This window comes from Drosophila kikkawai, unplaced genomic scaffold (genome assembly GCF_030179895.1).
Source record: "Drosophila kikkawai strain 14028-0561.14 unplaced genomic scaffold, DkikHiC1v2 scaffold_71, whole genome shotgun sequence".
NCBI classification, from domain to species: domain Eukaryota; kingdom Metazoa; phylum Arthropoda; class Insecta; order Diptera; family Drosophilidae; genus Drosophila; species Drosophila kikkawai.
Genome location: NW_027222732.1, coordinates 29,927 through 44,904, shown reverse-complemented (window position 1 = coordinate 44,904; position 14,978 = coordinate 29,927). Strand labels below are relative to the sequence as shown.

The 14,978-nt window shown below is 44.0% G+C and overlaps 3 protein-coding genes and 1 long non-coding RNA gene across 7 annotated transcripts in view; 3 read left to right on the top strand and 1 right to left on the bottom strand.

Moving 5' to 3' along the window:
* Positions 1–5,377, bottom strand: part of LOC138929599 (uncharacterized) — a 78,665-nt gene extending 73,288 nt beyond the window's left edge. For all 3 annotated transcript variants that reach the window (XR_011445841.1, XR_011445843.1, XR_011445842.1), the window contains exon 1: positions 5,282–5,377. This is a non-coding gene — a long non-coding RNA (uncharacterized lncRNA). The remainder of the gene's footprint in view (positions 1–5,281) is intronic.
* A 116-nt stretch (positions 5,378–5,493) lies between these two features.
* On the top strand, positions 5,494–6,294 carry LOC138929603 (uncharacterized). Its single transcript, XM_070288995.1, has 3 exons — positions 5,494–5,875; positions 5,933–6,141; positions 6,197–6,294. The coding sequence occupies exons 1-3, from the start codon at positions 5,787–5,789 to the stop codon at positions 6,262–6,264; spliced, it is 366 nt and encodes a 121-aa protein (XP_070145096.1). The 5' UTR covers positions 5,494–5,786; the 3' UTR covers positions 6,265–6,294.
* A 2,266-nt stretch (positions 6,295–8,560) lies between these two features.
* LOC138929604 (uncharacterized) lies at positions 8,561–9,400 on the top strand. The gene is made up of 2 exons (XM_070288996.1): positions 8,561–8,978; positions 9,045–9,400. The coding sequence occupies exons 1-2, from the start codon at positions 8,653–8,655 to the stop codon at positions 9,067–9,069; spliced, it is 351 nt and encodes a 116-aa protein (XP_070145097.1). The 5' UTR covers positions 8,561–8,652; the 3' UTR covers positions 9,070–9,400.
* Positions 9,401–12,030: 2,630 nt separating this feature from the next.
* On the top strand, positions 12,031–13,121 carry LOC138929602 (uncharacterized). Of its 2 annotated transcripts, XM_070288994.1 has the most exons (4): positions 12,031–12,364; positions 12,422–12,630; positions 12,686–12,737; positions 12,789–13,121. In XM_070288994.1, exons 1-4 carry the CDS (start codon positions 12,276–12,278, stop codon positions 12,790–12,792), a joined length of 354 nt encoding a protein of 117 aa, XP_070145095.1. In that variant the 5' UTR covers positions 12,031–12,275; the 3' UTR covers positions 12,793–13,121. The 2 variants fall into 2 exon arrangements, with proteins under 2 accessions (XP_070145095.1, XP_070145094.1); XM_070288993.1 differs by lacking the exon at positions 12,789–13,121 and having other exon boundaries at positions 12,686–12,783.
* The last annotated feature ends 1,857 nt before the right edge of the window (positions 13,122–14,978 follow it).

Below are 14,978 nucleotides of genomic sequence, written 5' to 3'. Positions count from 1 at the left end.
TCATTTCATTTTACCTTTACTTATTATGTTTACAGTTTGACAGTTACAGTTTTACATTCCCAGCCTTACATTTTCTTTACATTTACCGATCGTTTATATGGCAGCTATATGATATAGTCGTCCGATCCGGCCCGTTCCTACATATATATGTAGCAGTGAGAGTATATAGACGACTATATGCAAAGTTTCATTCAGATAGCTTTAAAACTAAGGGACTAGTTTGCGTAGAAACGGACAGACGGCTAGATCGACTCGGCTGTTGATGCTGATCAAGAATATATATACTTTATAGGGTCGGAAACGTCTCCTTCACTGCGTTGCAAACTTCTGACTGAAATTATAATACCCTGCATGGGTATAACAATAAAAGAAGCTAACTTCGGCACGCCGAAGTTTGTATACCTTTGCAGATTGAAATTGGATCATTAAGAATCGAGCCATTCTGGTTAAATAATAAAAAAAAAATTAAAAAAATATTTAAAAGTTGAATATTTATACATAGAATAAATAAAATGCTGAAAACACACACAAAACAGAGTTTCATAACACTTTACCTATTCTTATTATGTTTACAGTTTGACAGTTATACGGGCATGACACTGCCGCATTAATTAGAGACTGCATTAAAGATTTGAAAGCGCTATAGCGTTTTACACAAGTGCGAGCAAGACGACCATATGGCGCTCTAATGCATTAGAATAATGCATTAGCTACTTCATTGCCGCGATAATCGATAGATCTACATATTATATACTAGATACTCGATATGTTTTTTGAACTGAAAATATATTAGACAAGAAAGGAAGCTAACTTCGGCACGCCGAAGTTTGTATACCCTTGCAGATTGGTTTTGATGTATATATTATAGATATAAATGTTGAAAACACTCACAAAACAGAGTTTCCTTACAGTTTACCTATACTTATTCTGTTTACAGTTTGACAGTTACAGTTTTACATTCCCAGCTTTATATATGGTATTTTATACATTTACCGATCGCTTCTATGGCAGCTATATGATATATTTGTCCGATTTTTATGAAATTTATAGCAAAATTCTAGAACAATAAAAAAAGCTTATATCTCAGAGTAGATAAAAATACGTTGAAAAACAACGAAACTATAAATTTTGTTGCTATTAATTTCCCGATCGTTCCTATAGCAGCTATAAGATATAGTCGTTCGATTTTCATGAAATTTTTATCAAAATTCTGAAATAATATAAATAGGCCATACCTAAAAAATTGTGCCAAAATGTTGATAAACAGCCAACTTATAATTTTTTTTCTAAAAATTTATCGAACATTTGTATGACAGCTATATGATATAGTCGTCCGATCCGGCCGGTTCCGACATATATAGCAGTGAGAGTATATAGAAGATTATATGCAAAGTTTCATTCAGATAGCTTCAAAACTGAGGGACTAGTTTGCGTAGAAACGGACAGACGGACGGACAGACGGACAGACGGACGGACGGACAGACGGACATGGCTAGATCGACTCGGCTGTTGATGCTGATCAAGAATATATATACTTTATAAGGTCGGAAAGGTCTCCTTCACTGCGTTGCAAACTTCTGACTGAAATTATAATACCCTGCAAGGGTATAACAACTACATATACATCACACGATCCTTCAACAAATGATTGTTTGCAATTACAGATACAACGACAAATATATCTTTTGCGTGGTTCAATAATGCCAAGACCAGATGAACCGCATAAATTTCTGCAAATATATTTATTTGGTTTAATTTGTTAAATGCGATTTCAAAAAGTAACACGAACAATGGAGATATTTGTGGTATTCCCTTATATACTTGTTAAAAGTTGGAGAACGATCTGATACCTAAGACTGTGATTTTTCTACTGGTGAGGAAGTCTATTATGTAATTTGAGATCAGTGAGTCTTTTTTTCAAGCATTAAGTGCGTCTATGATACAGTGGATGCCTATCCTGTGTAGAGAAATTTTAACAACGGTCTATATAGACAATCCGGCGCTGACCCCTGTTGACAAACTGTTCTACCAAAATGCAAAGACAAGTGGTGAAACTCATTCAATTGTTTCCAAATCGCCACTCACTAACGATGGTTTTCGCTCAGCTTGGAAAAATCTAACTGAGCGTTTCGAAACGATCGCTGGTGAAATGCCAACAAAATTACTGAACATGCAATCCATCGTACACGAATCTTCGGCGGCCTTGAAAGCAGCTGCAAAATACAATTCAAAATGGCCGCATGTCACGCCTTTCCACTGAGAATTGGGACTGCCCCCTCGGAGTAACCCATTCCAAATAAAACCGAAATTCCTACGTGGCTAGACCTGAATTCTTTCCTGACGGAGAGCCATAGAACTCTAAAGTCTGTAGATTCTATCCAACAGCCTACGTTACGACTCCGTTCGTCAAAACCGACGATTTCCAAAGTGTCACCACGAGTACTAAAATCCTTAAAAAGATATTCGTTCAGGGGAGAACCATCCAGTGCGATCCATCCACGATTGTACCTTTTACATAAAGAAAAGCAATTGCGCTGAAATTGCTCAGCCAGTTTCACTCCGTGATTACACAAGTTCCAACAGCTGTTACACCTCCAGTGTTTCGATTTCTCGTGAGACTGTTATCTCCACCGCACTATGGTCCAGCCGACCACTTTTTTGTCTAAAATTAATACCTCCATCAATTTAAGATATATCAACTTGAAACTTTACCAATCGTTATATTATACTTATATGATTATACTGAATCAAAATTATACGGATCAGGAAACTATATCCTATAGCTTTCATACGAACGACTTAGAAATTTTTAATAAAAATTTATAAAACTTCTTTTACTTTAAGATTAAGTCATTTTAACTAAATTTTAAAGATTTTATAGGAATCGGATGACAAATTCCTATAGTTTACATAGAAAGAATCGGAAAATAGTGCTGTTTTCCTAATAATTGCATGAAAAGTGGGTTATAAAAACTTTCTACGATTCTATATTTTTTTTTTTTACATTGTATTTTATTACAATAACTATATTTGATCAATTTTATTGGATACTTATTAGTTTGCATGAGTATAAAGGCGTTACTTCAGCGTTTTAATTGGCATTTTCATACAAAATATAGGCATATTTTATTGCACATTTAAAGAAATGTGGTCAAATGTGTAATTTCTCACTATATGCAATTAAACAAAAATTAATTACTTTACAACACACCATTGGTTTCAAGGTTGGACTAGGTTGGACTCATATATACCTTTTATATACCTTTTTATAAATTACATTTGAAATAAAATGTTAATATTTTAGACGATAGACTTTAACACCAAACTAAAAAGACATCACAACGACTTAAAACATTTCACTATATAAAACATTTAGTACAAATCCCACTGATTCAAATTCAAGTTTAACAATTTAACAATTTAACAAGTCTTGTTTTTTCCATTACTTTTCTTAATTTAAAACTTGTATTAATTTTCTCGCTTTAAGTCTGGCCGTTCGCTCGTGTGCAATCAGCTGATTTTGGAAGACTCTTGTGCGAGAGTGGCGCTACCTGGGAAGATTTCGAGAATGGCACGTTGATGGTCACTCTATTTCTAACTAATCGAGACCAAATTAACTTTATTTGGTAAACTTTCAAAAAATGGGTTTTGGCCAAATAAAAAGGTCGACTGGACCATAGTGCACCGGTCTAAAGGATTTCCTCGTTCTCCACACAAGTGACAACTTCTCCAGATTCCTTCAATTACTGGGTTCCCTAGTAGAGGTCTGCATGAATTAATTCAAAACGGCATATGAGACATTCATATCTCAGTGAATTGAATGAATTCGGCTGCGAATTCCACTGAATTTGAGTGAATGCGTGCGCCGTCGTTGTACTCACAACACACACTCACACATAGGGAGAGCGAATTGAATGCCGACAGAGCCGAATACAGAGAATGAGTATTCGTTTACGTGCGCTTCCAGTGGGAAACATAATTTGATGACATATAATTGACTTCATTAATTTAAACTTTTTTCTTTAGTGTTTGTATTTGTTTATTTATATTATAACTTACTTATGTACTTATATATATTATAATATTATAATAATAATATGACTGCGCAGTCGTTGTATTCTGAGTATTCTAAGAATTCTTTGCTGCCTTCATTCATTCATTCTGTATTGCACACGCATTCACTCAATTCAGTGCGTTATGAATACTCAAAATTTCGCAGAATTGAGTACAAAATGAGATGCGAACTCGATCAGCTGAATGCGTTGTACTCAAAAATGAGTACAACATTCAGAAGTACTCAGTGAAGCTTATGCTTGAATGCGGCCATGCAGACCTCTAGTGTGGACAGGATCACCACACACTTCTACATGACCCCGAGCGTTAAGCGTATCCATCCAACGCTTTCCCTAGCTATAGGTAAAATTACATGTAATCAGTACCAATTTATATTTGCAGAAATACTGCTTTTATTCCACTTATTTCGAGTGTATTTCAGGCTAAATCCCCACCACTCCAAACAGTAACCTTTTAATTCACATAAATAGTATGATTAACACTTAAAAAAATAATTTTAGTTAAAGCGCAATCTAATTTGGCTTAAACCAAATACTAATTGATGTAAGCCAGTGATATGTTTTTCAAAGCCGAAAAGCTTAATTTTAGACACAAACAAAGACAATGTGCCTAAGTTAAGAGCTTTTAAATCTAAACCGAAGTTGCCTAATATATTTAATGTTTTTAGCCATTTGTGGGACTAGGATAAACAGATTTTTTGGATAGACAAAATGAATTAGTAGTTCTAGTTCTGTAGTTCTGTATTTCATCACAAATGAAGAGTATTGTTGAAGGCCGATGCGTAGATTGTTGCCATCTCATTCCAAATCGATTTCTGCTGCCATTTCTATTTTTTCCATGATCATTCAAACTATTTTAAAAGTCGCTGCATAAATTTGAACGAAGTCGGTCGTGTGTTAACATTTAGTGCAAAAGTTGTCATATAATAAAAAAATCTATTGAGCATTACGCAAATTCAATATACATCCCACTGTAGAACATCCTTTGAACTGTATAAACCTTTAAGAGTCCTTTGTGCAAATTACAATAACTTCTAATGTTGATAGCCTTCCAAAACTAAAAACTTTAATTTAAACTATTTTTCTATTTATTTCCTTGACGCCTAATAACACCTAACACGAGCTTGTATTATACAGTCCATAAGTGCATCAACGTCTTGCAATAAATTTGTATCATCCCTACACATATGTATATATAACAGACTTACGAGCAAGGTGGACCATTTCAGCATTAGACTCCGAAACTTTTTTGAAGAAGTATTCCACAACATTAAGCACAGCTACAAACGCAGAGAAAATTAAGCTGAAAATATACAATAAAATTTTATTATAACATGTTTTTCAAAAATTTCAACACAAAAGCGGGAAAATCCTTTTTCACATACAGCACCATCTCAGATACATAGCATGTCACTGTTCTCAGCTCAGTTAATTTCATGTGACAAACCGATATTGTGTTTACTGTGAAATTGTTGTTACGGAACTGCATATTCCCTGGGCAATGCCGGACTAGCTCAGTGGATGCCCAGGTGGGGTAGGAACCTATGCCCGCAGTCCGCAGAACAAAATACCGATTAATCGGACGTCTCAACAAAACTCCTCACTAACAAAACTCACATCACTACGTTAAAAATGTAAACAAAGACTTGGACGACAATTTGGACGAATTGGTGGCTTGGATGTGAACGCCACGACGCACCCTCCCATCCAGTGATGCCTCCTGGTCATCTCGGGGCATCACCCATTCTCCGGCGGACCGGAGTCTATTCCAGGCGGTCTGGCGACCGACTCATCTCCCCCAGGTAATAACGCTTACTCGGTGTTCATTGCGCTTTTTTTAATATGTTATGTCGTTTCAGGTTAACTTATACATGGCAGAGTACGTGCCTCCCAATCCCTCACCGTGGTCGCGACCCTAGCCAGAGATGCGCTCGCGCCAAGGCTGCCGCCAAAGGATCAAAAGAAGTGGCCAAGGAGAAATGGCCAACGACACACCGGCCAACAAATTACTCTACGTACCCCTTTCCTACCTCGGGTCCCTACTGGAGCTCCAAAAGAAACCACAAGGGTGGGTCACTCTAAAATTCCTCCTTCTTTTCACCCTAAGAATTTTCAATCCGCAGCACTTGTGTTGCACAAATCCCGGACACAAGGCACGAATACGCGGAGAAAAAGGTACGGCGACAAGTGACACAGAATACAACAAAAATTATTAACTTAGAACAGATAACTTAAATATTATTATTTTATTTTTCATATATTTCCGGCGGCTGAGAATACCAGCCAGAATGGGGACATATACCGCCCCGGACTTGGCGGCGGAAAGACTATGGCCAGGATCGGCGGCGAACATATGAGCCCGGTATGCGGCAAAGAATCCTCCGACCACTTAGGTTAGGGCCGGCCGATTTTGGATTGGAACGGACTCACCGCTGTCCTCTAGTTTCCGTCGGTTGCTCCCGATTTCGCCTGATGGCGGCTTGTGCTGGCGGCCAAGAGTGCTGGGACCGGATGCTCGTGCAGGTGTTCCTGGCAATGAGGGGCTCGCCCAGACCAAAATCCACCGAACGCTCGGCGACGGCGAATGCACCATCAAGAGAACAACAAAAAAAAACCCCGTGGCCCGTGTTATTCGTCACGGCCACGCTGTAAGAAAAAAAAACCATATATTTCTTTTAACGATCACTGGCTATTTCCCTTCGCGCCACTTCACTCACGTTTTTTCTTTTTTTAAATCTTAGATTTCACTTTTTCTCTAAGATGCTAACGCGCCGGCTGACGTCCCGCTAATCTTTTTCTCTTCCAGTCTCCTGCCTCCCTATATAGGCTCCGTTGTCCGAGTCCCCATTTTCGGCTTACCGTAATCTTGGGGCGCTCAGTGCAACGGCCTAGTGAAAAGGGTAAAAACCCTTTCTCTTAAGTTTGGTTTTTCCCGGTTCGCTCACCAGTCCCTGCCTCCCCCTGTTCCTACCGACCCTACCTCTATCGATATATCGATAGCCCTCCAGCCCATTCCGACTTGAAATGCAACACCACCCAAGGATTTGGAGAGATGCTACTGGATTCCGGCGGCTCGACAAGATCATTGGGAGCATTTGGATCAGGATCTTGATCGCAGTTCCGTACGGTGCCCAACGCGGGGCCCACGCTTTACGGGAAGTATTAGACATCTTTTGGTTCCTTTTCGTCCTGGCATACTTTGTGTTCTTCTTTGTTCCCTTCCAGGTCAGATGCGGATGTCCTTGGCGTGATAGATGCCCAAACTTCGGCCCTGCAGATCCTCCAGCTCGTACGCATTGTTGCCTACGGCCTTCACCACTCTGGCCTTCAGGAACTTTTTGGCGAACTTTGCATTAAATTGCTTCCCAAAGTCGCTGAGGACAAAGTTCCGGCGATAGACTTCTTGCCCCGGCTTTGCGGTGAAGACTCTGGCCCTCTGGTCGTATCGCTGGCGACTGTGGTCATATGCGGTCTCCAGACTCTTGCGCACCTTCTCCTGTACCACCCGGAGTTTGTTTTTTGGAATAAATCGGGGTCTTCAGATGCCGGATCCCGAAGCTCTCCATCGCCTCCTCGAAGATCTTCGAGGTGAACTGCCGCCCGTTGTCCGAGTGCACCACCTCCGGCACTCCAAACTTATAGAATACCTCCGTAATGAGAAAATCTACCACGTTTGAAGCGGTTGCGTCTCTCATCGCCTTGAGGAATGTGTATTTGGAGAAGTGGTCCACTACGATGAAGATCCAGGCGTGTCCCTTCTTCGACCTCGGATATTTGCCAAGGAAGTCGACGTACAGCTTCTGGAAAGGCCGCTCCGTCTGTACCCGCTCTCCGATCCCCACCATCATCCGGTGGTTCGGGGCCTTCGACTCCTTGCAAATCTGACATCTTCGGACGAACTCGCGGATCTGCATCACCATCCCAGGCCAGTAGAACTGCCTCCGCAGGATCTCCAGAGTCTTCCCCATTCCGCCGTGAGCTGCCTTGGGGTCCGTATGGGCTCTCTCAACTAGGCTGTGGGCCAGACTCTGCGGTATCCAGAGTTTCCATGCGGATCCTTCCACTTCGTCATCCAGCGTTGCCGGGGAGACTCGCTTGAAGATGAGCCCGTCCTCGATCCCAAGATCCGGTAAGTTATCCGCATTCTCCTCCACTTCACGGACTAACTCCTGGTACTCATCCCCAGCAAACTCGGTGGTCTCGAAACCCAGCAACTCTGTCGGATCGACGGAGATCTCCTCCACGCAGCGCGAAAGCGTGTCTGCCACCACGTTCTCGCTGCCTTTCCGGTGCTCAATGTTTCAAATTGAATCCCTGGAGCTGCAGAGACCACCTAGCCAGGCGTCCCGATAGGTCCTTCATGGACATCAACCACTTCAGGCTGGCGTGATCAGTGATGCAGGTGAACGGCATCCCTTCCACATAAGGACGAAACTTCCGGATCGCCAGGAGCGCTGTCAGGCACTCTTTCTCGGTGACGGTGTAATTCACCTGGTGCCTATTCATCTTCGCCGAGAAGAATGCTATCGGCTGCTCCTGGTTGTCCACATCCTTTTGGAACAAAACCGCTCCAACCCCGATGTGGGAAGCGTCGCACTGGATGAAAAAGTGCCGCTTGAAGTCGGCGTGGACTAATACCGGCGCTGTCGTTAGAGCCATCTTCAGGGCTTCGACCGCCAGCTGCGCCTCCGGACTCAGAGAAAACTTCGTGTTCCCGGTCTTCTTGAGCGCCTCGGTGAGCGGTGCTGCCAGCGTTGCGAAGTTCCTGACGAAGCGCCGATACCATCCAGCCGTGCCCAAAAAGGCTCGTACCTCCTTCATAGTCCTCGGCTCTGGCATCCTACGGATCGCAGCCACCCTTCCCGGATCCATTCGCAGACGACCTCCACCTACGATGAAGCCTAGGTAAGTCAACGACTTAAAACAGAATTTGGATTTGCTAAGCCCAATCGTCAATCCTGCTTCCCTTAGGCATTCGGCGACTCGTCGTAGGTAGCGGAAGTGCGTCTCGATGTCCGGTGCCAGGATGAGCAGGTCGTCCAAGTAGACGAAGACGTTGGACCGGATTTCTGCTGGGATTACTCTGTCCATGAGTCTCACCAGCCGCTGCGCCGCATTGCAGAGTCCGAACGGCATCACTCGGAACTGGTACAGGGGCCGACCAGGAACCGTGAACGCTGTCAACTCCTTGCTCTTCTCGTCCAGTTCGATCTGCCAAAACGTGAATTTTAAATCCACGCTGAAGATGTAGTGCGTCTGATCGATTCTGGACAGGATTCCATCGATACTAGGCAAGGGGTAAGCATCCTTGACGGTCACATCGTTCAGCTTCCTGGCATCCAAACAGAACCTGTCCTTTCCAGGCTTCGACACCACCGTCGTCCGGTTACTCCACGGGCTCTTGCTCTCCTCGATGACTCCAGCGCCAGCATCTTGTCGACCTCGTCCTCGACCACCTACTGCTTCGCCGGAGACATCGGATAGGGCCGATCCTTAAAAACCTTCGCGCCTTCCACCAGCTCTATGGAATGCTTCTCCAGGCTCGTGGTTCCTTAGCCATCCTCTTCAAAGGTGAGGAACATCCGCTTAATCTCCCCCAGCTTCCGGGACTCCGCCTCGGATATGGACCAGGATTCGGGATCCACCTTCTCTTCGTCGTCGTCTTCTTGGTCGGCGTAGTGCTCCATTTCCCTGGCGTGGATTTCTTCGGCCTTCATCACGCTGCTTGTCGGTACTTCTCCCACTACGGCCGGGGCCAAGCCAAACGCTCGCCAGAAATCGACTCCGAGATACGCCGGCTGCTCCAGGTACGGGCAAAGATAGAAGAGAATATTCTCTACCCTCCCTTTGTACTCCACAGGTAGCTTCAATCGCCCGATGATCGAACGATCCTCACCTGCGGCCGTACGCACCACCGAGAAGTATCTCTGGACCGGCACCCCCAACGCCTCCACCAGTTCCCTGCCGCCTTTGCCGAGCAGACTGACACTTGCACCGGTGTCCAATAGACCCGTCAGCTGCTGGCCTAAAATGGTTATCCCGGCGAAGGGCCTGGGATCGGAGATGCCGCCCCGCTGCACTGCTGCGACGACTTCTCTTCGCTTTTCCCGACGCTGTCGAAATCGCTCTCTGGCCTTCCGAACCGTTCGGGATACCTGGCGCATTCCGCACAGCTGGTGCTGTTTAAAAATCCTACTCCTAGTTTCCAAATACCTTCGCATGCGCTCCTCATAGGGAAAGTACCTTAATATATTTTTATTATTATGATTACTACTTATTTGTCCTTCTCCAGGCTCTCCTACATCGCGGGTTTCCGTCCTGGGCGAGTTCCTCCCGCTCTCGCATCGCCCAGCCGACCGTTTCCCGCGCAATTTGGACACTTTGGGGCAACCGTGTCGGCCTTTCCACAGCGGAAGCAGAACACTTTCCGCAGCTCCTGCTCGCAATCGCGGAAGCCGTGATCCATTGCTCCGCAGTTCCAGCATCCAGCTCGGAACGGATTCCGTGGCCTCTCCCGGACCTCCTCGACTTCAGGCGGGTGCTCCTCCTCGTCTGGCTCCGGTCCAGCCACCTCGCTGACCCTGTTCCGCTCTCCTGCCGGATAGCGCGTCGCTGGAGGAGGGAACGGTGTACGGCGTCCACAGCTGCGCTCGACCTCGATGCTCTCCTGCCGCAACTCATCCACGGTGAGCAGCTCCATTGCGTAAACGAACCGCGCTATTCCTTCTCGCAGCCCCTTCTTCATCACCTTCATCCGCGGCGGCCCGTACCCCACAGCACCCTCCGCATCCGTGGACCACACTTCGTCTTCCTGGGCTGAAGGACCCTTCGACCTAAGCTGATACGTGTTTACGGTTTCCTCAGCCATTTAGTATTCCTAAACACCTAACAAATTTATAACGATACTTACACAAATCTAAACAATAATAAATAAATATATATGGTAAAACTCAATAAATAATTGTGCAATAAATAAATAAATAATTAATAACGATAATAATGATAAAAATAAATAAATAAAGCAAGATAAATAAATAACAAAAAAAAAAAATAATTAAATAAATAACCAAAAAATAAATAAATAAATAAATAACAGAAAATAAATAAATAATTCAATAAATAATCAACTACCACAATTAATATTTAAATTTCCATATATAATATGTACTCAGTTCACTGATGTTTCCTTTCTTTCTAAATTTCAGGGGGAGATGGAGCCGATCAACCGCCGGTGGACTCCGTGCCAGATTTCCTGCGTCTTACAACTGCCCAAGTCGTCCCTACTCCGGCCGCTCGTCAACTGGACTAACTTTCAGCTGAGCTGAAAGTCGCCAGTTAAGGACATCGGCCTTCGCAGCATCCCGTAGGATTTTTCTTAGCGAACGCGACTTGCGGTTCACCTTGTGGTGGTCGTGCAGCGCGCAGTAAATACTACGGGTCACGATACCACCTCCAAGGCAATCCCACAAGCCGCCCTCACCAGGAAAACCCAAGGATCTGCACAAAAAATTACGTTAACATGAAAACAAAGGACTCTACGTTAATACATCAATACATTTATAAATAAATAACATGAACCCTATCTACTATATCACAGCTTTTATTGTATCACAGCGTATCGCGTGCTTCTTGCACGGGTCTGTGCCCAAGGGATGCAAATCCGGCGTCTTACGCCCGGATGCCACCACCTCTGCACAGCAAAACAGCTGCGAGCTGTGACTGGGAGCAATTGTCCGCTTTTCTGCGGCACAAGCCTCCCGTCCTGACCAAGAAAAACAACAAAGAAATTTCCTAAACCCGGCCCTACGCCTTGACCACCAGTCCCCAGGTCCTCGGTGCATTTGCAGACCGTAAGATAGGCCTCGCAAGCCACCGTACGTGGGGGCTGGATGGTCCAGGACGTGGCCTGACGAGACGTCGTCTTCTCGCTATCCATATTTGTTTTTATATTGGGCGCCATATTGTTACGGAACTGCATATTCCCTGGGCAATGCCGGACTAGCTCAGTGGATGCCCAGGGGGGGTAGGAACCTATGCCCGCAGTCCGCACAACAAAATACCGATTAATCGGACGTCTCAACAAAACTCCTCACTAACAAAACTCACATCACTACGTTAAAAATGTAAACAAAGACTTGGACGACAATTTGGACGAATTGGTGGCTTGGATGTGAACGCCACGACGCACCCTCCCATCCAGTGATGCCTCCTGGTCATCTCGGGGCATCACCCATTCTCCGGCGGACCGGAGTCTATTCCAGGCGGTCTGGCGACCGACTCATCTCCCCCAGGTAATAACGCTTACTCGGTGTTCATTGCGCTTTTTTTAATATGTTATGTCGTTTCAGGTTAACTTATACATGGCAGAGTACGTGCCTCCCAATCCCTCACCGTGGTCGCGACCCTAGCCAGAGATGCGCTCGCGCCAAGGCTGCCGCCAAAGGATCAAAAGAAGTGGCCAAGGAGAAATGGCCAACGACACACCGGCCAACAAATTACTCTACGTACCCCTTTCCTACCTCGGGTCCCTACTGGAGCTCCAAAAGAAACCACAAGGGTGGGTCACTCTAAAATTCCTCCTTCTTTTCACCCTAAGAATTTTCAATCCGCAGCACTTGTGTTGCACAAATCCCGGACACAAGGCACGAATACGCGGAGAAAAAGGTACGGCGACAAGTGACACAGAATACAACAAAAATTATTAACTTAGAACAGATAACTTAAATATTATTATTTTATTTTTCATATATTTCCGGCGGCTGAGAATACCAGCCAGAATGGGGACATATACCGCCCAGGACTTGGCGGCGGAAAGACTATGGCCAGGATCGGCGGCGAACATATGAGCCCGGTATGCGGCAAAGAATCCTCCGACCACTTAGGTTAGGGCCGGCCGATTTTGGATTGGAACGGACTCACCGCTGTCCTCCAGTTTCCGTCGGTTGCTCCCGATTTCGCCTGATGGCGGCTTGTGCTGGCGGCCAAGAGTGCTGGGACCGGATGCTCGTGCAGGTGTTCCTGGCAATGAGGGGCTCGCCCAGACCAAAATCCACCGAACGCTCGGCGACGGCGAATGCACCATCAAGAGAACAACAAAAAAAAACCCCGTGGCCCGTGTTATTCGTCACGGCCACGCTGTAAGAAAAAAAACCATATATTTCTTTTAACGATCACTGGCTATTTCCCTTCGCGCCACTTCACTCACGTTTTTTCTTTTTTTAAATCTTAGATTTCACTTTATCTCTAAGATGCTAACGCGCCGGCTGACGTCCCGCTAATCTTTTTCTCTTCCAGTCTCCTGCCTCCCTATATAGGCTCCGTTGTCCGAGTCCCCATTTTCGGCTTACCGTAATCTTGGGGCGCTCAGTGCAACGGCCTAGTGAAAAGGGTAAAAACCCTTTCTCTTAAGTTCGGTTTTTCCCGGTTCGCTCACCAGTCCCTGCCTCCCCCTGTTCCTACCGACCCTATCTCTATCGATATATCGATAGCCCTCCAGCCCATTCCGACTTGAAATGCAACATTGTGAAAAAAAAATGTCAAAGAAATAAGTTTTTCGTTTCCTAACACTTCATTTGTATTGTGAACTTTTTATTCAAACAGCAGACATTTGTCTTTAAGGTGGTAAGTTGAACTGTGTAAATTGTGTGAATTTGAGGTTAAATTCAAAACTCTGTGAATATTCAACAACGCCTATAGCACGACGTGCGAACATCGGCCGCCGCACAAGATATGGAAGCCAGCAACAAGTGTATTCACAGAATTTAAGCGAGGAGAGACGAAATGTAGTAAGAGAATATGACCGATTGAGACAACGCATGAGCACACGAAGATCATCGGCAACATACAATCGCTTGGCATTCCAATATGATCCCATTTCGGATGATGGAAATTTAGATAATGGACCTATGACGACTATATGCCGATATTCCAATGCGTTAAAGTTTAAAAGAGAAACAGCTGGATTGTGCTGCGCAAGTCACACAGCCACTGAAAGCATTGTTCGATGGAAGTGATCCAGATTCCAGCCATTTTGTTCAACACATCCTTGAATATAATAACTGCTTTCGCATGACTTCCTTTGGTGCTAATATCATTCGAGAAGGCCTCATGCCGACTTGCAAGGTTAAAGTTACAATCACTTACACAAATACAAAGAATTGCAACACATAATAACAACATATACACCGCGGACTACACCATCACACGATTCTTCAACAAATGATTGTTTGCAATTACAGATACAAGGACAAATATATAATTTGCATGGTTCAATGGTGCCAACACCAGATAACCCGCATCTATTTCTGCAAATATATTTCATTTCGTCGATGGTGGATCAACTGAATGTGCGGTGCACAACAGTTAAAGAGACAAATTACTGAAAAGTTCAAGCATTTTTTCACGCTAATAATGCTGTGGTTAATATGTTCAAAACAGCAAACGAATGCCATCGGATACCTACAAATTTGTCATAAGAGCGGATTGTACCCCAGCAGGTGAAGGGGTAACGACATAAGTCCGCCGCCATAATTTCGGCGTTTTAAAACGACATAATTTCGCGCGATCTTATGACGCTTGGCCTACGTCAATAAAAAGCGGAAAACCGAGGAGCAAACAGACTTTGAGGCCTTTCAATATATAATTTTAATGTTAATTGTTTATATTTATGTGTTATTGTGTTGGTATAGAATTAGTAAGAATAAATAATATTAATAAAATTTCAAGAATTTAATTTTATATATGAAAAAAAAAAATCATCTACAATTCATCGATGAATCATCATCATTTCATCGATCAAATGTTTATGAAATGTTGATGAATTGTTGATGAAATGTGGATGAAATGTTGATGAAATGATGATGAATTGTTGATGAAAGGCTGATGAAATGTTCATCGATGAATTAT